Below are 25,043 nucleotides of genomic sequence, written 5' to 3'. Positions count from 1 at the left end.
AAAATCTGCTTGGGAGAGGCACTCTTTATTTATATTGTAGGATTAGATTTACTTAGATTGCTTAGGTTAGATTGCTTTACTGTAACACTACCAAAAAGAAAAATCACATAATTTGCTTGAGCAGTTTACATTGCAACAAGATAAAAGGAGGTGCAACAGCTAGTAGGGTTGCTACTAGGATTAGGATGTGGGTACCGAAGTTACACGGCTTGGCATGTCAACCATTAAAAACTCTACATTACCTAAAAGAACAGGATTTCTTCACATACAGCCTACTCACTGGCTAACTTCTTGTAAGTGGCACAGCAGAAATGTTTGGTTTTTTGTTTTTTTGTGGTTTTTTTTTTAAGAAGGTATTTAAAATGGGTTTGGACAAGAGGCCAAGTGTGAGGAGGTGTCTCCAGTGATCAATAAGGAGCTCATGCTGGGTTCTGCTAATGTCAACAGCAATTTTGGGGGTGATTTCAATGAGCTTTGAGTCAAGTAGCAGGTGATGTGAAGTTTTAAGCTCTCTTCTCGGTTTCCCCTTGGCTACAGACAAGTTGCTTCTCTTTTCCTCATTTTTCTTACCTAGCATATAAGCTTTGTAAAAACTATTCTTTACTTTATCTAGCTTATGTGATTTAGTGACATTGTCCAGGGTGCTGTTTAGACAAAGGTAACAAATCCTTAAATAAACGTAACAGCCCTTTTTACATACAAAACCAAGTGTGATTGTGACTTCAAAAGCAAGTGTGTAGAAGCAGTAACTTCTTGAAATTCTTGCCCAATAGATCTGTTCCTCTAGCCTTCAGGACATACCTGTTTGCTGATGAAACAAGTTTTGCTCTGTTGCAAGAGAAAAGTTGACAACAGCGGTCAGCTGAATTCCTTTTCATGACACAGATGCTTAACAAAATCACCAGCAGAAGCTTTATTGCTGGTTTATAAGTGGTAAGTGGCAAAAAGAGTACCTAAAAGTCAGATCCTTCCCTTAGTATTTGCAAAACCATAGTTAATGTGTTCTAAAGGAAAAATAACCCCACCTTCTTGCAGTCTTTTACCATTCTACCTTTTCTGCCTGTAGTGGCATACGTCTCTTAGGGTAACCTCTATCCCTAACAGTGACCATCTAAGGAAAAACTGTTTTTACTTGATTGCACACGATAGTTTTGAAGTTCGATGCAGTGCATTGTCAAATGGTATTTACCGTGTTTTGTGAGGCAAAGTCCAAGCTTTCCACCAGTGTACAAGCTGCAGGTGTAAGCCTGTGAGTCCACAGCTGGATCCTTTGCCTTTCTCTCTCCTCCCTGAAATGCCGTTTAACTCTTCAGGTGTCTACAGTCCAAATATGTCTTGGGTGTCCCAAGGCAGTCAGAAATTTGCTGTTGGCCATTTTCAGAACTGGCTGCATATGCATGAGCAGGTTTGTAGGAATTAGTAAACTGGGCTTAGTGATTAAAACTCATCAGCTTTAGGGTATTCCTTAGGGATCAAGCCTTCTCAGGAAGAAGAGGGGTTTGTCTCAGAACCTCGGGAAGGCTTTCACTACTAGCTGTTGCAAAAGAAGGGAAAGGAGAGAAACTACCCATCTGCACATCTGTTTTAGGAAAGGGCTGCTACATTTTTAGCACTTTCTACTGACTCTTAAGGCTTTTGTAAATGATCTTGGGCTCCCACTCTCTGCAGGTGTTTTAAAGAGAGCATTAGAGCACTAAAATTTGGGATTAGCATCTCATGTGGATTTAGTCCGTTTTTGTGTTTACCATTTTGGAAAACAGAAGCATGGAAAAGTGAGTTGCCATGGACTGTCTCTACCTGGAGACATGAAGAGACTCTCTTCCTGAATGAGAACCAAATCGTGACAGCAGAGTAAGAGGACAAAAAGATTGTCTAAACAAATACAGAGTCTTTGAAAGCTGCCAAAATTAAGCCACGACAAACTGCTACACAGGCAAAGGTGCGTAACTATTGTCCCTCCTTGCTGCAGGGTGATGCACTGATGTTTGAACATCAGTCACAGCTGATCATTGTTGTTGTGATGGAAATAGGAGAAGAGGTGTTTTTTTAAATAATGAGACTTTGGAAGTTGTAGCTGAAGTTTGTCATTCTACCTCCAGAAAATAATTTACATTTACTTCATTAGCATAAGGGATTCTTTATTTTCAGATTCATGAATATAAAGTAGGGACAGAAAGGAATATAAGTTTATTGTGGTGGTGTTTGGGTTTTATTTTCCTTTCTTATGTGCTAGTGTTTAATCAGTCTAAGGGCTAATAAATTATTTTTCTGGATTAAAAATACCCCTTTATTTTAGGTTAAAGAAAACAGGAAGAAAGGTACACGACTTCTGTATCTGGGAGATACAAAAGCACATGTTTTTAAAGGGGTCACAGAGTCAGCCATACTCATCAACACTGCTGATTTTCTGATCCCAGTGTTGTCTTGGTGCAAATGCTATAGTTATGTAAAGTCCACAAAAAAACACTATTCAACAGTCTTCCATTTAATTCATAGTACAGCATCTGTTGCATTGCAACTACCGGCTTTAAATACAAGCAGCTTTTCCAACCCCATTTATTTCCAAACCAGTCCTCAGTAACAGCGACACTACCACATCAATCACTAGCACAGGCCAGCTATAAAATTACAAACCCACTCAGCCATCTGTATAATTAAATTCAAACCAAACTAATCAAGTGGATTTTAAAGGAACTGTCTTCATATGGTAAACTTTATAGGTAAAGGCCTACATCTGCTGTTCCTACTTGGGAAGGAATATATCTTTGTCTCCAATAGGTATGGTATGACAGATATCAGTGCTTCCTGCTCTTTCAAAACAGCATGACAGCTGATCAATGCAGAACTGTTGGTACTGTCTGGTCTGTGCTATGTTGAATTCAGTGTCTTAAACACAAATACCAGAGGATCAAAGAAGAAGAGGAGGTGTGAAAATTGGCTGGGTAATGCCTGGGTGTGTCCTGATAATTCAGGGCTTGGTCTTTGCCTGTCTTTTAATTTGTTATATAATTCTCTCCAGCTAACTAACATTTCTTGTGTTAATAGGGCAGTTTTCATAGTCTCTTGGGTGCATTGGGAAGACAGAAGGGAAACTGCAAATGTAGGTTAATTAAAATGCTTGCGTGATGCTGATGTGCCAGATTCTCTGCTGCAAGTCCCAGGAGGAAAGTTGCAGTAAGCATAGCTTGGAGAGTAAAGACAAAGTGACCTCCAGTTTTCCTTTGCTGCTTTCTGCATTTAGGTGAAGTTTAGGGCTTTGTTGCCCATAGGGATAAGTCACAGAAGTTAAAGGGGCTGTTCTGATTTATGAAATCCTCCCTGTCATGCTGCAGTAAGGCTGCTTATACCTCACAGAAACTTGGAGCAGAGGAGGATTTCTGCCACTCTTACTTCTGCTGTGAGCTTTATCACAGCAATTCCTTTACATGACACATTGTAAAGGCTGCAAAATTGGAAGTGTACAGGGTACAAAGCTGTTGGTCCCTTGGAAGTCCTGGCCATAGCTTCTTGGAGCTTATTTCTGCCTCCTTTTAATTCTGACAAGGGATGAAGGACCGATTCAATCCCATCACTTGCGTGCCTGTAATACTTACCTCTTTCAGTGAATATGTACCCATATGAACACAAGCATTTCTGATTTAAGATCAAACATTTAAACACCTTCTTCCCAAAATGGCTCCCAAAGTCTGGAATTGTGCAAATAAGCTCCTTATAGAAAAGCTGAGGAGAATCAGACATGTTAGATGTCTGTGTACTGTGTAAACTCTGTACTATGTACTGAAGAAAACTTGTTCTAGGAAATGCACTCAAATCCCTAGTTATCCCAGATTATAGATAGTTTGAACAAGCATATCTATCCTGATCTGAGTACCCATGTACATATTCTCCTTTCTGCATCCTGTGGCAATTCATACTGCGTATTCCACCTCCAGATAAAGTTTCTAGCCATTATCTTGCAAGTTTGTGTGTGGTTTTGCCTCTTTAAGGATGCATTCTGCTGAAGAAGTCTTTATGCAGTAAAAATGCATCAAGAAGAAGATGAAGAAGCAGGGAGGATGTTGATGAGAACTTTCAGCAGGGTGGAGGCAAGAAGGTAGACAGTGAAACTTTCACAGGTGGCTACTGACAGGAGTATTTTTGGATTGCAGTCTTGGATTTTGATGTGAGAACCATTGTAGGCACCTAATAAATCTTTCTGTTGATCTGGCCTTTAGCCATAAGTATGCAGAAACTGGCTTGGAAAGTGACAGTAAAACCCTAGCCACCAAACACTCCCTGTAATTAGGGGGGAAATGACTTGTATGGAATGGGCTAAATAAAGATGATCAGTGCTGTAGTTCTGTGTGAATCTCTAAATACCCACATAATGTGTCTCTGTAGTAGCACTGTCATTCCTACGATCTGCTTTTCATCAAGACTTAGTACTGTTACTTGTGGGGAAAAAAAAGGCAGTCTAGCTCTTACTGGAGTTTAAAAAACTATGGTAGCTGTGACTGCTCTTGGGGAGCTTGCAGAGGCTGTAAAATAAGAACAATTGTGAGTGCACTAGTGAAGATATAGCTTTGCAGATAAGAGTTTACACTCTTGGAGAAATTACATCTTTTAGTATGTAAACAACATCAGAATCGAGCAGCAAAGTAAACACTTGGCACAGAGAGGGACTAAAGAAGGAAAGAAAAGGAATATCCAGGAACCCTATCATCTTTTTCTTCCTGTTTGGAAAAAGTACTGTTTTCCTATTTCTCATTTTGTCCAACAAGAAGGACAGTTGTATTCAACAACTGTTATTACTAGGCTTGACTCTCAAATAATAAATGGGATTACTGTGTGAAGACACTAGCATAAAGATGATCTCAGTTTTGCCTCAGTCCAAATGAATACTTCATCTTGGTGATGGGTGATGATATTAAAACAAGCTACTGAATGAATAAGCAGAAGGTATGAAAATTAAAATTGCCATAGAAATGGTAATTACAACCAAATAGAAAAAAAAAAGAAAAAAAAGATTTTAGTAAATTTGGTATCAGATAAGCATCAGAATTCTGAAATTACTAAACCTGCATCTTCATGTCAGTAACAACTGATCTTCAAATGAGTTCCTATTGCCAGGATGATGTCGTATGATTGAAAACAGTAAGTATGATCTGTATCCTAAAAGGAGACAAGTATGGCACTTCCAAACTTCTCCTGTGACCTCAGTAACATACAATGTTTAAAAGCACATTACTGGCAAATGACAAAGATATGGAAGAAAATCAAAGAGTCTAAATGTACATCATACTGGACTAATCACAACTATAAAAAAATGGGGGAAAAAGTGCCACTGATCTCATTTACCTTGTCTTCAGCAAATAATGTCATATGGTAAGGCTGGAGTTAGTGGGAATTACTAAGGCAAATTTTAATGTACATTCTTTGTAGGAGATCTATATATAAAACAGAGGATAACATACTATTCCTAGACTACAAATAGCCGACGATAGGTAAAACAGCAGTGCTTGATGGGGTGAAATAAGAGGGTACTAGTTGAATCTTTGAAGATTTGGTTTGGAAGGAATGCAAAGGACCAGTCTCGGTCCATCTTGTTTAGCATTTTGAAATTGGAACCTTTTTGTTTAGCAGCATGAAATTAGGGAGCATTCTGCTGATTCACACAGAGTTCGAAGACAGCATCAACAGAGGGTTGAGGATTGGGATATTGCTTGGAAGATCTGGATTATCTCAATGTCAGGAATGACAGGATGTAATTAAATGGTACAGTTGACAGAGGGATGTACCCTTGGGGACTAGTAAGAAATTCTGATATAATGTGGGAACTTGCCATTTGGAAACAGCTGAGAAGTACTTCAGGCTTCCATTAGCTGATGGAAACGTGGAGTTAAAAAGGGTAAATGGTATTGTAAAAATTACTGAAAAATACACAAGTAAGATAGGGTAAGGGCAAGATCAAGTAAAAACACTGCTGGGACACAAATAGTTCTGCTCATCGCTCATCTGTATTGAAGGAGAGGAACTGAAACTGGGGATTGGACAGAGATAAAAGAACAAAGCAACCTGTTTTATGTGAATTTGCCAAGTCCAGCAGAAGGGTGACTGAGAATATGGTGGTGTTGGCAGATACACCAAGGAAGTCCACACCAAGAAAACTTAAGAGCTCTGAACATTACAGAACAGTGCTGGCAGAAGGACATATGCATGTAAAGTGGTCATGAAAAAACTTAAATGAGAAATAAGGAAGTTTCTAGTTGTAAATGCTGGGGGGTTGTACAACCTTCATCCAAGTAAAGGCAGGAAGAAAATAACTACCTGTGGGGTGGTCAATGCATTTTGAAGGAGCTATACACATGGGGACTGGCAATGTAGGGACAGGAGTTGGAAGCCCTCAGCACTGTTTCCAGTTCTTTGTTGGTGTGGCTGCAGATATAATGGTTTGTAAGAAGCGTTGTGCAGGCTGGATGAAATTGAAACCAAACTATTTCATGACCAGTTAAAGACTTTGTAGAGGTTACGTTTTTGTTCAAAACCCATGGTGAAGATAATAAAAAACAGCACAGTTTGGATGTAACCAAACTGGCTGGTTTCCTTGCTGAAAGAAAATAACCTCAAGGTATTTCTTTGTGTGGACAATGAAATGTTCTGTTTGATCCAATATAGAATATTTGCTCTGGATGCTTGAAAGGAGAGAGGCAGTCTCTTATTTCAGTCTCATAGCATGGAGGTATGTAGAATAAGGAAATCCTACTTTTGTCCAAGGAAATTTGAAGCACAGTTCTACTTCTTAGGAAGCTCTCAAAGGACTGGGGATACCAGAAGTGGGAGAAAGGGGAAATTCTTCCTTGCACTGAAGCTGTTGCCCTGCACAAAGGCACCGAGTTCGTTGGGTCAGTGAGGAGGAGCATGAGAATCAGGGCTTCTCACCCTGGGAACCAGTGTGATCCCTTGGGAGGTGTGTCCCCATCCCTCTCTGTCTGGACAAAATCAAAGTGGTAACAGGAAGGATTGAACATAGCCTGCTTCAAAACAGCCTCTGCTATGGGGGCTCTGCTACCTAAGTAAATGCTCTGATCATTGAGCTGTTGGGTAACTGGGGACTTTCCTCCAACAGAGTTTATCCCCTCCTTTGTTTTTTTTCCAGACAAAACTATTCAGCAAATTTGAAGCAAATAGTTTAGACATGACTGAAACCACATTTCCTGGGGAATTAACTATTTAAATAAATAAATAAATCATGCAACTCTAGCTATTACAACTTTTAAAATCAATGCTGCTTCTTTTCCACCTAAATTAAAACACATTTTTATCTTTTAAATGTTCAACCCACCTACTCAGCCAGACTAATAAATTAGGGCTGACTTAACGCTGTTCTGGGGTTCACCAGGCCCGTTATAGCATATACAGATAATGCTTATTTCTTCATCTGCTTTCATCCCATCAGTTCCAAGCTGGTCCCTGTAGGAGGGGGGAGCTCTGCACTATTAAATTTTCATCCTTTTCTGGTCAACTAGCTTAGAACTAATAAAAAAAAATAAAAAAGTATTTTTTGCACGAAGCATACTGCTAACATGTCGATCATTTGAATAGATGATGCCATGCTACGAGATACAAGCTAAACCGTAGGAAACATAAATAAAAAAGATGTATCTAGCTGTAGGTGCTGAAAGGGTAGGAAATGTTACAGCAGAACAGAATTCCAGCTCGGAAGCAAGCACTAGATGTGCCTCAGCCTGCAGAGCAGCACATGAACAGAGATTTCACTACACAAAAGAACAAAATTGAGGTATTTCAGAATTTTCTGAGCAGCTACCCAAGACTCCCCCATGACTGGTATTGCGGCTGCATAGCTCACCAAGTCAGTCAGCTGGTACCACCATGGCCTAAATCCCCTGCTCTTCCAAGACTGGGGAGTTCTTGAACTCGGGCTGTCAAAAGGTCTTGTATGGGTCATATCTGGTGTGCTGGAAAGAAAGCAGCAGCTAGGGAGCTGGGGGGAAACCATTTGCTTTCCACCAGATTGGAATTTGATGGTGGAAAACTGTTCAACCAGAAGGTTTCTGGTTAGCTCACTTGGACTATGTGGTGCACCAGCATTGTGCTGCATCCTTTGGGATGGGTAGTTTCCAAATATTTTCCCTAGGCCATGGTGAGCAGCCCTTTGATACATTCTTTACAGCATTTTCAATTCCTATTTGATGCCAAGTGTCATTTGCAGCTGCTCAGAGATGTAGTTGAAGATGTCCCTGCTCATTGCAGGGGGTTGGACTAGATGACCTTTGAAGGTCCCTTCCAACCCAAACTATTCTATGATTCTAGGATTTTATGTGTGGTGGTGGTTTGGGATTCAGGAGCTGGTGGAAGGATGGTTGTAGACATCCCTCTAGTGGCCCCACAGCCTCTGGGAAGTTTGCGAGCAGCTCTGGCCATCCCCTGGCTCAGCATGTCCATATAATTGTGTCTTTGCACACTATGAGCTTCAGTCAGTGTGTGGGGCTTGGGACATGTCTGACATAAACAGATAATAAATAGCAGATAATTTCTCCCTTTTTTCCCCTTCCTCAAAGTTGCCTTTGAAACTCTGCACCAGTTCATGCTGTTTAGAGTGTTTATTTAACACAAGCTGCGATGCTGGAAGGATGGACCCATTTCAGTTCCTCTCTGGCAACTGTAATACTGGGAGATGAAAAGGGGGTGAGGAAAGGGTTAATCCTATTTCTAAGCTTTTTTTTTTCAGTGTCGTATTACTTAACCTAGAGAGGGAACAACTTTGTCATAATTGAAAAAAAAAATGCAGGTTATACTAAAAGTTAATCAGATTTTCCTGTCTCTTAATACAAGACTGACAGATACCAAAGGGAAAAAAATCCAATATATGTAAAATAAACATAAGGAACATTTATTTGTGCATCTGCACACTTTGGCAATTTCTCACTTGAAATTGTCAATAAGATGCTAATTTAATCTTGCCATTTAATTTGTTAAAGGCCATGCACTAAAGACTGAAAGCATCAATAAGCACTGGGGCAGTGTCTTCCAAGCCAGCAGGGAGTTTTGGGGTGCTGTCGTCAGAGAGAATGCTCTTCTAGAGCAGCTGGGAGGGCCTGGTACCTGCTGTGATTGCTCCACAGAGCACAGCAAAGTTCAGGCACTGCCCATGTTAGTGCTGGGCAACCTTTCTGGGGAAGCTGGTACACTCTTAGGAGCCATTGCAGAGGAGAACCGAGAGGAGTTGGCACAGGAGATCAAGAAAGTCATCCCCTTTTTGGAAATAGGCACAGCACAGAGGAGTGATCTGTCCAGAGGCAGCAAGCTGCCTGAGAGCATTGTGATGTGGTGTTGAAAGGATATATGGCTTATATGTGAGTACAACTGTCCTCAGAAGACAGCCCACACTGAGATTCTCTCTATACAGAAACAGACACCCCAAATCTCACCCTAGTGATAACCATGGTTCTGTATCTCATAATTTGACTGAACTACCAGTATTACAAACCCATTATTATCTTTAAACTGTGTATTACCTACACAAAATATGGAAGTGTAACAATTCAGCTCCAAGTACAATCTATTCAGCTTACTTGAGTCATTTTCAAAGCTGTCAGTAAAGCACATGGCTGAATGACTATTCCTAGCTGAACCTCAGTTTTGTTAAGCTGATCAGAAGCAATTAATTGGACACCATCCAAATGGGGTTTTGATTTCAAAGGTAATAAAAAACTTTTTAAGTAGCATTGGGAGGGTTTTTCATTTTTCCCTTTAGAACTGTATGATTTTCTCTCCAAATCACAAACACTGTTTTGCAGACTTCCCTCTCCCCCCCCTCCAAAATAGCTCCCACTTGTCAATTTAAAAAATGGGCATAAAACCAGCCGAGGGAGCATAAATGCCTGAGAAGTTTTCAGGCAACATCTACGTAAACAATTATTGTTGTCTTGTTTTCATTTCTAGGCAACAGATCCTCAGAGACACATATATCACACGCAGACAATATCTGGAAAGCCTTCCAACCCCTCCTCTCCAGATTATAACAGTCTATATTTTCTCCATGTATAAAGGAACAGTATTTTACAGATTGCAAATAAAAGATATTTTAATTTGGAAAATAATATTTTTAATGACTCTATTGAGTAATTATCTAATGTCAGAAATTCAAATCCTGTTTGAAAAGAACTTCAGATTCCTGAGCTTCAATCCACAGTACATGTTTAATACAGTCTAGAGGCTTTCAAACTGAGAGAAGCACATAATTAATAAATAAATACACAGTAATTAATATTTGCCTTTTGTGCTATGCAGTGGGTCAGGGCTATCAATTTTTTTGGTACTTTCCAAACAAATCAAACCCACTGATCTTGTTTAATCTCAGAAAAAAAGGCAGCGCTTTGTGTTTTCATAGTATTTTGTTATTTTCAAACCTCTAATCCCTAATTGATCCTACAGTTCTTGAAGCAAATCCCTGTATTTCCCTCATAAATACTCTCCCAGGATGTGGTCATTCTGCATCATTTTGAAGGTGTTTTTTTTCTCTTCAGCCAAATAAGGGTAGAAATCATCACTCTGATAGCTTTTCACCAGTTTGAAGGCCTTCTACACCTTGCTGGGCAGTTAAAGTTGAATCTGTCTCTAACACTAGGGGGATTTTTGCCCCAAGGAATTTGTTTCTTACACAAAACTAAAGCGTTGCCAGCATTGGTGGTGAGAATGCTGCTTGGTAAAAAGTGATTTGTGGAGATTAGCATTATCAAGTAAATCACAGTTCTCTGCTTCTGACTACAAATTCTGTGCAACCTGCTTTAGTGTAAGGGATGGGGGCAGCACACAGATATTGTCCTGCGTTCCCAGGTGTTTTAGGAATCACGACAAGATCACAACTAACTCTGGAAAGCTTGGTTTAATCCTTGAGTGCCCAGCTAACAGTGGGGTGTCCATCAGAGTACTTTCATAGCCACTGTATGGTCAGGCGGAAACAGTCTGAATATTCATGAATCTCACCAGGAAAATGGGAGTTCATTCATTCGTCATTCTACACAGTGTATTTTTGGACACTTCTGAACAAGAGCATAGGCAGAGTACAACCTAGTACCTGAGAACACCTGAAGACAGACTTTCTTTGCAAAAAGAAGGCAGCTGCAACGCCAAAATTGCATCTGTTTGGAAAAGAATACTGCGTTATCTAAAAGCACTTCAGTGCACGATTTGTACTAGAATCTACAAAAGACTGTAAGCAAAACTATTCCAGGAATTTGAATAGCTTCTCACAGATTTTCAGATTCCTGAGGTTTTTATCTGAAGTGCCAAGTTTGCCTTCTGAAGAAGGATGCTGTGCAATATTAGAGATCTAATAAAAGTCAATTAAAGACTAATGACATCCTGAGCTTGTGTCTTCTGAATGCGCTGTTACAACTTCTAGGATCATCTCCTCCAGCCCCATCACTTAATCCAAGGGCAATTATAAACCTCATCCAGGGATCACATTATGAGAAGCCACCATATGCCTCCATATAGATGAGGGGTGTCTGGACAGCACAGCCGTGGACTCTTAGGCAGCTTGGGATGAAGGAAGGGAAAGAACCATGGACAGGATGCGTGGAAAGATCCAAGCTTCTCTTCAAACATCACTAAGATTTCCTTCTGAACATATACCTGGACTTTTTACAAATGAGTATCCTAGTCCTTCAATAAACACCTATGTGAAAAACCTCATGTAGATTTATATAAACAGTACACAATCAACTATAATTTATGTGGTTCTAGCCTCAACATGCTTCTCTCAAATGACTGCTGGTGGATCAGAAGCAGAACCAAAAGCAACAGGTTCACTTCAGCAGTCAGCGGAGTCCCAGTGCAGTGCTGAAGCTGGCCCATCAAGCCAGGCTGGGGAGCGCATGTGGTTTGCAGGCCAGTCCAGCTCTGCAGGCTCAGCCAACTCACCAGCAAGCAGGCTAACTTCACCTTGGAAAACAGCAAGAGCTAAAGTGACTTCTGAGGTCAGTGTAATTTAAGCTTCTAAATGAGGCTCTTCACACTCAGCAAAAAGATTATTCAAAGGAAGGAATTTGCTGTCTTACAAGTGCTTTCTAAAAGACAATAATTTAAAGCAATCTCCCTTCTTCTTTACAAATCACGTTATTTAAAAACTGCAGTTCACATCTGAAACCCCTGACAAGTCATTTCCCATACCAAACACCGCCTGAACTGGCAACTTGTGGTGTTTGTTCCAGATAAAGAGTCAGCAAACCCAGACCATTTTATAATGACAGATCCTGGCTGTTGCTGCTGCTGATTAAGGCATTCAGATGCTCAGCCATTCGTATTGAAGGGAAGACAAAAACGTTATTAGAGCTTTTTCATTTATTACAGGCAGAGTCCTCCAACAGCTGAGTGAAGTGCTTACACATACAAATATGTTGAAAATGGACAGATATGAACTCATCAAAAATAATCTTTCAGAACCTTTCAGGAAAAAAAATTAAGGATTATAATACAGATTCAGAGTAAGGCCCTATCACATTTATCTTTGAAGTGAGCTCATAACTTGTATTTAAGTTCAGCATAACTCAGGAACCTTTCCTCAAGTCCAGTTCTCTCAGCTAGTGTATTGACCTCATATAGTACCTTGTTTTCCAGTACTGCAAATACATAATACTGTATCCAAGTAGTAACAACAAAGTGGTTTAGCCTTCAAAAGTCCATTTGTTCTGCTAAAGGTGCACTATTAAGACAATAAATGTATTTAAGAAAATAGTTATAACTGCCATATTGCAGCTTATTCAATTTCACTGGGCTAATTGTGTAACTTAAGTAAAAAGTGTGAACAAAATATTGCCCCTAGGCACAGTATTTGGGATTAGTTTTTGGTGCTGGGAATTTTTACATGTTTCACAGAAAATATTAGCCCCAGTTGTTGAACCACAGTAGCGGGATCCAGGCTTCCCTTAGGCACTGACCTCTCTCCCAACCAATACAGAACAGCAGTGCAAAAAAATCAAACAGCTCCTTTGCCACCTAGCCAGAAGCCAGCTTTAAAAGAGCAGCACAACCTTCTCCTGCAGAAAGATGTCATTTAACCCCTGCTGCAGCTCCACTTGAGGAACACCTTCCCCATTTCTATTGTGATCTGCATATGAAACATGCTTCCACTTTGCTTTTATTATTGTAACAGCTCAGCCTATAGTTTGCGTTTTATAGAGATGCAGAAAAATAGCACTCTATGCTGAAGTCCTGTATTCTGCAGCTAGCAGCAGCACACATACACAAAGTCAAGATTACTTCCTGACACAAGCTCACACTCGGTGCATTTCCCAGTTCACACAGTGTAATGCTAAGCATTCTGGGGAACTCATGAACCTTGTAGAAACCAGGTAAACAATCAATCTGTATTTAGGCATATTTAAGCTCTTCAGTGCCAACTGCCCTACCTTATTTGTACAGTAGCACACTGGGCATTTAATTTCACAGCATCTGTCTAAAATAGTCGTAGAATTGCTGGTTAAAACCCTCAGGGCTTTATTAATTTTGTTGCTTCCACCTGTGAGTAGATGAATAGTTGTTAATACTGTGTGTCTGGGAAAACAAGGACTTGAAGTTCCAATTCAAAAACCACCACCCACCCCTCCCCACACAGAGAACAATGAAGTTCACTTTTCCATACAACATTTGTATGGCAACAGTTATATCATTTTAAAATAATGGTACCAAAATTATGAAGCTTCATTTTACAGATACTAAAGATGGATGAATACAGATGTGGTTCTCAAGTACTGTACAGATTTTTGCCAGCTGAAGACACAAAGATAATGGTAGTAGGCTAAAGTTATGCTGTATGTAAACTCTAGAAACTGGAAGAGACCAATTTAAGTAGTTGTCGATCATCATGTTTCTTCTGATAATTGCTACAGTATTGTGGCATCAAAAGAATCAGATCTAACTGCTAGCTGCCAGCACCACGTCTAACAGACCTCAAAGTTCCACATCGATTTGAGTGTTAGTAGTTATCCAGTGAGTCCTGTCAAAGACAACCCAACACATCTCAGTAGACTGATTAGACTATGTAATATTTTTATAAGCTTATTTTATTTCTTTGCTGTACAAAGGCAGAAATGCAAACTATCTCAACAAATCTACATCAGTAACTACACAGACATGGTACAGATATATACAAAAAGCTGTTACTTAACTTCAGTGTTCATACCACAGGTCATATAGTTCATACCACTCCTGCATGGAGAGCTGGATGCAAACAATGCAAACAGCGTCTACATCGCGTTCCTTATAGTGAAGGCTTCTGATACACCAGTTCTTTATTACTCTCACATCCAACAATCCTGCTTAGTAGCAGTGCAACCTCAGAACTGAAAAGTGCTTTTATTATATACATTCTCACAAGGATTGTGGATCCTTCCAAATATTGTCATTTTTAGAAGTAATTAATTGCCTATATTTTCCTTCAATTATTTCATAAGCTAAAAATACCATTTTCCCAAAGGTGTGTAGATTACATGCAATTATGAAAACAAAGCTCCTAAAAGCAACTCTAGGAACTGGCCTCCTTTGACTTGGGAAGATGAGCAATCCTGTGAAAGCACTTCACTTTTGAACATTTCAGGTCAGTAAGTTTGCAGATCCAAGAAGCTTTGGAGCAGCTCTATAATACAGATATTTACATTTCCTATTAGGTTTTTGAGTTGTAACTAATCTGTCAGCTCAGGTGGTTTTTCTTCTTCCCCCAGAGATCTCACTTTGAAAGGAAAGTAAAAAAAAAAGGAGTATGATTAGTGTTGCTGTAGGAAATAAAAGCGAGCCATTTTTCAAGCAAAATAAAGTAAAAAAAAGACCACCAAAAAAAAAAAAAAAGCTTAAGACTAAAAAGTGAGGTCTTCCCCTCAACTATAAAGCAGCACTGCTAAAAATAATTTATCTTTTGTGTTCTGAGCTACTGCAATTCCTGCCATGTTTATTTTTAAATCACAACATCCTGCAGCACTGGGGCTCTTGAGAGGCAATATTCCAGCCAATCTTGGTTCAGGAGATCAAAATACCACCTCCCATCTGTTGGCCCTCCCTTAGACAGGGCAGCAATGAGCAAGAGCAGCACACTCTCTTGTTTGAAACAGCATCTTAGTTCTTATGGCAATCAGCGAGCTGCTGGACTCTGCAGTGAGGCAGCCGAGAACTGACACACACTGTTCCATCTGGAGAGCACAGCTCAGGCAGGAAACCAGTAACAAGCAAAGGAAGAAAAGGGTCACAGTAGAAGAGTGCGTTGCTGCGTGTGCACATGCCCTGTGCTCTAACCTCCTGCTGCTGTGAGCCGACCCAACAGTACAGAGTCCTCTTTTAGGCATCTCACTTACTCCTACACATCTTGGTCATAAACTATGCTCAGAAAATTATACTTGTGCAGTACAGTCTTCAACTTTATCAGAACGGTATGACCATCTTTAAAGAAAATATTAAATGGGGATAAAAGTGTAACTCAAGGACACTACCTTCATCAGGAGGACCTGCGGGCTCAGTTTCAGAAGTGACTGTATCTGTATCTTCAAAAGTTTTGGCACCTGGCTTCTCTGGTTCCACCTCACACAGATACACATCAATAGGTCCTTTCGTGCTCTTCACATGTACCGCTATGCAGTCCTACAAAACAGCAACTTACGTAAAATTTGTTCTTTAGTCTATATGCATCAGTTATCTATTTCTGCATATATATCAAAGCCAGTGGATGAAGAATAAAGAATGCCATTACCACTTAAAATTTCATTACAAGTGCTACATAAATTATGACTATTACATAGATTTGCAGGCAGATTATTAAGCACCATCAAGTTAAAAAGGTTTCACTTTGGATGAACATGCACTTAATGAATCTATTTAGTCTTTTTACAGACCTTTAGATATATGACCAAGATTTACAACATGCTTAAGAAGAGTAACACAATTTGACAAAATACTTGACAAGTCAGTGCCAAGGGTCAGAAAACAAATGAGCACACAGCGCCTTTCATAATATGGCAAAGCAACAGAACTGGATTACTTTTACTGTTCTTCAGTAGATGTCACATTGCAAGGCACACAGCTAATCAAATTTAATGGACCAGAGAGAAGATTCTCTTCTCTCTAAAATACAGCTTTTTAAATGCTGCCTTCTTTTGCTTCAGGAAGCCTCGGAAATCTTGTCATTTTCCATCTTCATAGGATGACAACCAGCTCCTTTTACAGTGAAACCCCTGGAGATCTATGCAGTGGATCTACATCTTCTGGTTCTATTGATTCGTATCTCCTTTTCCTACAATATTACCTCCCTTTCTGTGCACACAGCAAGGCAAATTTGATGACTACACAGTTAAGAACAGTATAGAAGATGCATGCACACAAGGAAACCAGAATTAAAGCTGCTTTTTTTTTAAGCTTACTTACAGTATTTCCTCTCTTTCACAGCACTCCTTTAAACAGTGTGTTCCCAGTACATTATCCCTGATGCAGCTGCAGTGTGACTGGGTGCAGAGGTCAAAGCTAAGGCTCCCCTGCATGACCCAAGTGGGAGGATGTGGGTGGTACCATGAGGTGAGGATGGTGAGTGGCCCTCAAACTCCAAGAAAAATCTATCTTGACATGATCTATTAGAGTACCAAAAGATTTTCTTTTGGTAACCATACTGTGCATTTCATACTTTATTATTATACTAACAATAGCCATCTACTCATTAAGCATTTCTACGCTGTTAAGATCATTATCAAGTCAGGCTTACTGTTTTGCTTAGTGAGATTTACAGTATTTGTAAATGTTAGCATACAAACATTTACCAGCTCTTCAGAAGTTTCATTATCCTAGTAATTATCAAGCAAACTGGTAGTGGAAATAAGTAACTTTTACTACAGCTGGTCCATTCTCTCTAGAAAAAACATATAACTAAAGCTCAGACATGTTGTTTAACAATTTAGGTGAGCAGAAAAATACTGCAAATTAGTTTCTTGGACTACCAGCCCTACAGCATTATTTAGTGAAACAAGAACAATGAAGTACCAATATTTGCTGTATGTGACAAAGAAACAAGAAAACAATTACTGAATGCTGCTGCAAAAATCACATTTGAGAAATTCTGTTCCCTTAAGAGAGAAATGTGCAAAACTTACTTCTTTAGGAATTGGTATTTCCAACTTGGTTTCCTCTGGAGCTTTGATTGCAATCACAATCTGTTCTTGAAATGTCTGAATGCTACGGATATCCTGGTATGTCACATAAGCTAGTGTATACATTGGTCAAGGATCCTGTACAGTAATTTGCTAGTGGGCAGAAGCAAAGAGTATGATATTAAGTTGATATTCTGCTTCAACATATCTTAAGAAAAGTGGTAAATAGTTCAGCTGAGGTTACTTTAATACCGGCTTTCTAAAACTATTAGCTAACAAGTGGAAGATCTTTTTTCTTTATTTATAGGAAGAAAAGAGCTTTAAAAAAAAATGAAAATATTCAATATTAAGAAACCACACATATTTGATAAGCAGTTTTCACAGATATGGTCATTAAGTACACAAAGCAGAGGGAATACTGTCCTTGAGAAACTACTTTGTTTTGTAATAACTATGCACATAAACAATTCCCTAGAAAACTACAGGATTCTTGTCTTAACCAAGATAGGTAAAGGGTAATGAAAAGTTTTCCTGGTATCATAAAGAAAATGGGCACGTTTCATTTGAGCACGGGCCTTAACATTCTGCTACATAAGGTAGCCAAAGAGCATCTTATTGTAAGCCAAGCCAAAAATCCAGTGTTTATATCATATTAAAAGAAATGCCTTTTCAATTATCAAAGCCCATCTGAAAGACAAGACTGCACTGGAACCACTCTCAAGAGACAGAACAGTATTAGGACACAACCAACGTACCATTGTATCTTCTTGGGAACTGGCCACTGGGACTCTGTTTTGGGTCCTCTTTCTCATCTCACTAAGCAACTCAATCTCACTGGTAAGTCAAGACCTGACACATAGTCATCTTTATTCTATAATGGAGAGAACAAGTTGATGGTCAGGGTACTAAGACTACCGCCCCACTTCCATTCTTCTGCAGTGGAAAGGTCACACAAGTACGGGCTCCCTGAGAACAGGCTAGATTACGTATGATACTGTAAAGCAGGGCACCTGACTAGTATGCACTAATACAACATAACCACAAGGTTTCCTAGCGTAAAAACTCATTATCAAGTATTACTGCACACCTGTGGTACCAGCCTACAGTTATTACTAGATACCCAAGTACTTGCAACAGAAACCACATTAAAGTAATGCAAGAGATAAAAGGATATTTTGCATTTTCTTTGTCATCTGTTAGTTCAAATAACTGATGAGCACAATCCTTGATTAAATCATCCAGAGCTTCTTCCATGGCTGACAAGTCAGAAAGTTCATCTTTAAGTGTTTGCTGCTCTGGTGCTTTTCCAACAACTTGGTCAAGACTAGAACCTCTAGAAAAACATGAAGTTGTCTAATATGTTTATATAAATATGAGCCTGTTTATTGAATACAAAGTATACTAACAGAAACAACCAGGAACTCTGGGATACTTTGCTGAAATATGCTTCAGTGTGCTTTTGCACTTGATAATTGTTAGCACAGTAATTAAGCTTAAGGATACAGCAGAACTTAAAATATTGTTATATATTAAAGGTAATTCAGTATGCTTAAAAATACTATCAAAGATATAAACATTACTCAATGTTGTTGGGTTTCATTCTTTCAGAAATCAGAAGTTTCAAAGCCAACTCACACCCACTGGATAAGATTCTTAGATCTTTTCTGAATTAAGTGGATTCCATCCAACACATTGGTGATGTCATACACTCTTCGTTTTCGTACTCCAAGTGTTGTTGCTACTTCATTTAAATCAAGAACACCGTCTGGAGCTGTTTTGACAAGATCCATGAATTTTCGGGTCAAATAAACCAAGGATGCATCAAATCGAGGCTTTCTGACTTTCACAGTTCCTGTAAAGTTTTGATAGAATACTTACAGTGAACTACTATACAAGCATGCAGCACTCCTTAAAAAAAAAAAATAATGATGAAGTAACAATGAAGATAAGAGTCTGAAAGCACTGCAATTATTAACACTGACATTGTAAAGGCATCATATAAAGCCTATTAGCAACATGTACTTTCACTGGTGTGCAATGATCCTGTCTAAATAAGAAGCATGCGTCTTCATGCTTCCAACATCCATGACTTCAAACCGCTGGTATAGGTATTAATAGCTGTGTAACTGTATGTTCTGTAGGCCATGAGCTCAGAATACTGAATGAATACCAATGAAACCTTTGGTTAACTACAGATAGTGTCAGGACACTGCCAGAGAACTGCAGCTCTATCATCTGCTCCATCACTCTTAAAATATTTTTTCTTGCCTTTTTAGCCTAGATTAACCAGTAGATCTTCCAAATGATATACAGGCATGCTTCAGGAGTTCGCTTGGTTTCAGAAACTGTTTCAGCCTGGCTGTGACCAATCTGTTCTGGAGTATGAGAACTTAAAATACAGACAAACTCTGGTTGTACTATCTGGTCTAAGGGCAAAAGAACTGGTCATACCACTGTTAAATTTACTAATGCAACAAAGATTACAGATACCAGGCCGCCACAGATTTAAGAGGGATCCCAGTGTATCCATTACCAGCCTATTTGCAGAAATGTTATTGGTGAACAGGTTGTTTCACTTTACATTTTTATGTATGCATAAAGCATAAAAAAGCACATATTTTTGGGGCACAAACAAATGTGGTACACATGCACTCATCTGACGCTAGAGCCAATGAAAGACTGTCAAATCCCGCTGTTAAGGATGAAGGAGACATGCCCTTTTACTCGCAGCATACCATGCATTCTATGGCTGCGAGACTGCACTCTTTAACATGAAGTGACAGGTTCACCAGTCATGGTGAACTCAGTTATGGAGTGTGCTACTGTGAGATGTGTGAGACTTCCATTGGTGAGGAGAAAAAAGCAACCCCAAAACCAACACACTCACTAAAGCTTGTATTTACATTTATTAATACCACTTGAAAACAACATTTGCCAGCACGATGTTCCAGTTTTCTCTAACTCACTTTTCCTGTACATTATTTTCCTTATAGCAGTGGGAAGGTATACTTTCAGCATAGGAAAAAACTACGGAGAATGTGCTGCTTCATATTTTTCTATTTAATTTACTGTGCAACATTCCTCCTGTTCTGCCTATATTAGATACAAATCAATTTCTCACTTGCATACAACATGTATTCAGCATTGCAAAAAGCATGAAATACTTCAAGAATAATTTTCACATATGGAACATTGCAACTTACTTCTCACAACCTGTCCACCATTGTTCACCTTCAGGTTGATCATTGGTGGCTGGGGAAAAAAAACAAAACTGACATAAAACACTACCTACACAGGAAGCTTCTCCAGAAGAAATCCCCAAATCACCTCTAGATGCTACAGGTATAAGGAGTGCTGACAATTCAACAGGTATTACTGTGAAGGTCTGTCACTGGATAGAAGGGATACATGCTCATTAATCTCTATCAGAATTTTCAGCCCTTAATCTCAGAACACTTTCCTCTGCCGTGGAAAGTAGGAACCACCACTGAACTCCCTAATGCTCAAGCAGTGGTCACAACACAGATGCCTGTAGAAACTCTACAAATAAGAGCTTCAGCTACTCCATGTAACAGCTCACATACAGAAGATGTGCCACTGTTATACAGCATCACAATTATGTATTGTGATACAAGACAGGCAGCAGTCTACTCTTGTCAAGACACTGACATGACAAGCCTAAGCAGGTACTTAATTCTACCCCTTGCCCCAATTTAACAAAATGAGTATTTTCAAATTCAGACCCGTTCCAAGTGGAAGAGACCCAAGCTCTCTGGTTCAACCTCCCACTCCAAACAGGAACAGCCATTAGATCAGAGCAGCTTATCAAGGCTGCTATCAAGGGTAAACCAATTGGGTCCTCAAAATTTCAAGGCATGGAGGCTACACCTCTCTGGGCATCCCTTTCCACTGCCTTGTCCAACCTCATAGTGAAAAAAATTCAGGCTACATCAAGTTGCAGCCTTTCCTGCTTTTTTTGTTTCAATTCATGACTATTTTCTTTCAGCCTCCTATTATGCATGGCTGTGGAGCATCTAGCACCAGCTTCTTGTTCACTTCCTCACAAGTACTGAAGTCTGCTGTGGCTGACATCCTGAGAAAGCTGGCTTATGTCATTGAGAGGTTGCTCTCATGATCTTTGACAATCTGGAGGTCAGCCACAGCTTGGTGAGCTTCACTTCAGGCCCTTGGAAAAATCACAAAGCAAGTTCTCTTGGATGCTATTTCCAGGCACATGAAGGAGAATGTGATTGGGAATAGCCAACATGACTATATTTTGCAACCTGATTACCTTTGGTGACAAAATTACTAGGCATGTGGATTCAAAGCTTTGGACGTTATCTACATGAGCTTTAGCAGGACTTTTGATAGAGTCTTCTGCACTTCTTTCTGTATTCTTTCTGCCCTTCCGAGAGTGCAAACATAGCTGTGCCCATCCCTCCACAAGGTTACTTGTCATCAGTATCAGGATGTCCCTGTCCTTACAGGCCTCCATCTCCTTGGCTCCTCCAGCTTTCAAGTTTAAAAATCCCAGCTACCTGTTGGTAGTTGAGCTAGAATCTGAAGCCTGAATAAGCTAGAATCCAGGTTCTGTACTCTGTTACTAGCCTTTCTCACTACACTCTGGGTCTTAAACTCCAGTATTCCAAGCCAAGGCTGCTAATGATTACCACAACCTCAACTTCTCCATTTATGAGAAGATTCAGGAAAGCATCATGACACATCTAAACACCTATATAAAGGCACTGTCCTATACACCCCTTGTTTCTTACAATCATCATCTCCAACAGTAATGAATTTCCTATTACTAATGTAAAAACGCCTGTAAACTTTTTCATGGCTTTAAGACAATACTACCAAGCAATATTTAGCCCAACAATCAAGTACTAGTAAGAAATAGTAAGAAATTTCCCATTTCCAGTGTAAGAACTAGCGCAAAAGTAGCCCAAGGTTAATGAAAAATAAGCACCTTTAAGAAGTTCCACAGAATTGAAAGTGGACCCGGTTTTTGTTAGCTAGCCCATAACACTACAAAAGGTAGCAGTGGAAGCTGCATATAAGACCACCTGAACATCATAGATCTTCAGAGCCTAACAGAATACACATTTGTTGTCTGTTTCTCTCAGACATAGCTACAACAAGCGACTTAATTCGATGAACAAGCCACAGGTAAGAAAACCACCCTTTAGCACTATGACTATCACCAGCTTCCTTCTCGGGGCAGCCTGCTACAACGCAGACGAGGGATGGAAGGCCCGCCGGCTAGGCCTGACATACCTTTCCATCACGGTGATCTCCTGCCGGGCAGGCGAGTGGGAGGAACTTCGGGCATGCCCCCAGAGGCTCCCGCGGTGGGATCAAAGCGTTGCCGTGCCGTCCCGCCCTTTCCCCATCCACAGACAGCACCTCCCTTCTCCACCCGCCAAGTACCTCACTCACACGCAGTGTGTCCGGCCGCAGCGGCCTCAGACGCTCCCACTTGGCAGGGCTGGTCATGTTCGCCCGGCCCCTCCTCCTCCTTCCCCGGGCGGGCCGATCGGCCGCGGCCTAGCGCGGCGGGAGCGCTCTCTCACCGAGGCGAGCAGCGACAGACGAAAGGCGCTCAGAGGCCTTCACAGCGAGCCTGCAGCCCCATGTCGCTAGCAGGCACCGCCACCGCCATCCCCACCCCACCTCGGGGAGGAGAGAGCGACCGGGACCCCCCCACCCTCACCGCAGCTCGCTACGGCCGCCTCACCCCACCTGACACCCCCGTCCCGCTCCCGCCAGACCACGGTTGGGCGGGAGAGCGGAGCCCCCGCCCCGTTGCACGCGCAGGCGCACAGCCTCCCGCCCGGGCAGCGACGCGAGCCGAGGTGAAGCCGCCGAGCTTTCCCTCACGAGGAGGCGCGGTGGCCGCTCCCCCTTCCCGCCGGCCCTTGCGGCGCGCTCGGGTTTCCCGCCCGTCCCGGCCCCGGGCAGGTGATGCACGCACACGTGGGTGTGTGCCGCCTTCACACGGCGGGCGGCCGCGCGGCTCCTCAAGGGACACTTCCCTGGACGCCGGGAGGAGCGTGACTTCTCCGGGTATCTCCTGGACTGGCATTTCCTCCGCTCTTGCCGCCTTCCCAGAGCGACGGAGGAGACGGTTTGCCCCGGCGAGGGCCGGCCTGAGCACGGCGCTGGGCTGGTGTGGGTTGAAACGGGGAAGTTCCCACCGCTATGTTTACTGCGAGGAGAGAGGGTTTTGTTCACTCCGTGTACACAGTGAGCAAGGAGAGAGCACCCTGCCTAAATAGGTGTGAGAATAATCAGTATTGCTTTCTTGTGAAAGAATCTGATTGTGTCATAACTTTGTAGTGTAAGAAGGTGTCCTGGTTTCAGCTGTAACAGTTAATTTTCTTCTTAGTAGCTGGTGCAGTGCTGTGTTTTGGATTTAGTCAATCCAAATAATGCTAATGACACACAAATATTTTAGTTGTAGCTCTGTAGCACTTACCCTGATCAAGGACTTTTCGGTCTTCTTCTCTGCCGGTGAGGACGGGCACGGGAAGCCGGGAAGAAGTAGACACAGGATACCTGACTCAAACTAGCCAATGGGGTATTCCATACCACAGCATGTCATGCCCAGTATGTGAACTGGGGAGGGTTTTTTGAGGGATTGATCACTGCTGGGGTCTGGGTGGGTATTGGTCAGTGGGTGGAGAGCAATTGTACTGTGCATCACCTGGGTTTTGGTTTGGGTTGTTTGGCTTGGGTTTTTTTTTTCCTCCTTTTAGTTTTAAATTCTCTCATTTAGTAGGTATCTAATGCTTGTCAGACAAAACCCTTGCTTTAAAACACAATTCTTCATTAGATAGCTGATCTGTTGATTGATGGCTGTTTACAGCTGTCATGGTTTAAGTCCAGTCAGTAATTTAGAACCATGTAGTCACTTACTCACTCCCCCCCTCCTTCTTCCCCCTCAGTTCCCAAAGGGATGGGGAGGAGAATCAAAAGAATGTAACTCCCACGGGTTGAGATAAGAACAGTCCAGTAACTAAGGTATAACACAAACCACTACTGCTACCACCAATAATAACAATGATAAGGGAAATAACAAGGGAAGAGAATACAACTGCTCACCATCTGCTGACCAATACCCAGCAGTGATCTAGCCCTTCTGGATAACTGCCCTCAGTTTATATAGTGGGCGTGATGTGGTATGGAATACCTCTTTGGCTAGTTTGGGTCAGGTGTCCTGTCTCTGCTTCCTCCTGGCTTCCCCTCCTCCCTGGCAGAGCATGAGACTCAGAAAGTCCGTGGTCAGAGTAAACATTACTGAGCAACAACTAAAACCATTGGTGTTACCATCTCTGTTCCCAGGCTGAAAGTCAAAAGCACAGCACTGCACCAGCTACTAAGAAGGAGAAAAATGACTGTACTGCTGAACCCAGGACAACAGGGGTTAACTGCCCTCTACCATGTTGTACATCAGATAAGTTTGCCATGGAATTCTTTTGCTTAAAGAATTTGTGAACTGTTTTGCTTATCCCACCTACCCCTTCAGTGAAATTCCCAGTCACTTCCCTGTCCTCAGGGCAGGTGCTCTGGAGAAATGTGAAACTCATTGGACATCATGTAAAACTGCCAGTCTAGTGTGAGGAATGCAAAACCATGAAGAACTTCATTCGTCTTCTAATACGCCAGACTAGACATGTCAGATAACACTCTTGAAAAAATTCAGTTTAAACTACTGTTTCTGACCCCTTCAGATTAGACATTCGTTTCGGGTAGTTTACATCACCACTGATCCACCAAATGTCTTGATAGAGAATGGAGTTTTCTTCTTAGTAACCAATTTTCAGGCAACTACTTGGATGGTAATAGTTGTCCTTGAAGAGGTGTGTGGAACAAAGGTGGGTTGCTCTCATGCTCTAATAAATTTATAAGGAAAAAAAA

At 41.0% G+C, this 25,043-nt stretch overlaps 1 protein-coding gene across 4 annotated transcripts; it reads right to left on the bottom strand.

The window, feature by feature from the left end:
- Window positions 1–12,327: 12,327 nt before the first annotated feature.
- Window positions 12,328–22,737, bottom strand: E2F6 (E2F transcription factor 6). Of its 4 annotated transcripts, XR_008975199.1 has the most exons (9): window positions 22,554–22,737; window positions 20,327–20,375; window positions 18,759–18,975; window positions 18,298–18,456; window positions 17,127–17,241; window positions 15,483–15,630; window positions 14,585–14,731; window positions 13,413–13,522; window positions 12,328–12,706 (listed from the first exon to the last, which is right to left on the bottom strand). XR_008975199.1 is itself a non-coding variant. In XM_057431830.1 (7 exons), the coding sequence occupies exons 1-7, from the start codon at window positions 22,617–22,619 to the stop codon at window positions 14,685–14,687; spliced, it is 801 nt and encodes a 266-aa protein (XP_057287813.1). In that variant the 5' UTR covers window positions 22,620–22,737; the 3' UTR covers window positions 14,257–14,684. The 4 variants fall into 4 exon arrangements, 3 of the variants coding, with proteins under 3 accessions (XP_057287813.1, XP_057287815.1, XP_057287816.1); XM_057431830.1 differs by lacking the exons at window positions 12,328–12,706; window positions 13,413–13,522 and having other exon boundaries at window positions 14,257–14,731; XM_057431832.1 differs by lacking the exons at window positions 12,328–12,706; window positions 13,413–13,522 and having other exon boundaries at window positions 14,257–14,731; window positions 18,765–18,975.
- Window positions 22,738–25,043: the final 2,306 nt, after the last annotated feature.

This window comes from Pezoporus wallicus, unplaced genomic scaffold, assembly GCF_028554395.1.
Source record: "Pezoporus wallicus isolate ANWC-B61680 ecotype Strahan unplaced genomic scaffold, APGP_CSIRO_Pwel_v1 contig_161, whole genome shotgun sequence".
In the NCBI taxonomy this organism is placed as follows: Eukaryota; Metazoa; Chordata; class Aves; order Psittaciformes; family Psittacidae; genus Pezoporus; species Pezoporus wallicus.
Note: the sequence above shows the minus strand (reverse complement) of the source record. Positions and strands in the feature narration are given on the sequence as shown.

Coding starts and splice junctions, on each gene's coding strand:
- E2F6 (XM_057431830.1), bottom strand. CDS start 22,619: ATGACCAGCCCTGCCAAGTGGGAGCGTCTGAGGCCGCTGCGGCCGGAC. Junction 18,976..20,326: donor TGGTGGACAGGTTGTGAGAA/GTAAGTTGCAAT, acceptor AAAACTTTACAG/GAACTGTGAAAGTCAGAAAG. Junction 17,242..18,297: donor GATGACAAAGAAAATGCAAA/ATATCCTTTTAT, acceptor ACCAATGTATAC/ACTAGCTTATGTGACATACC.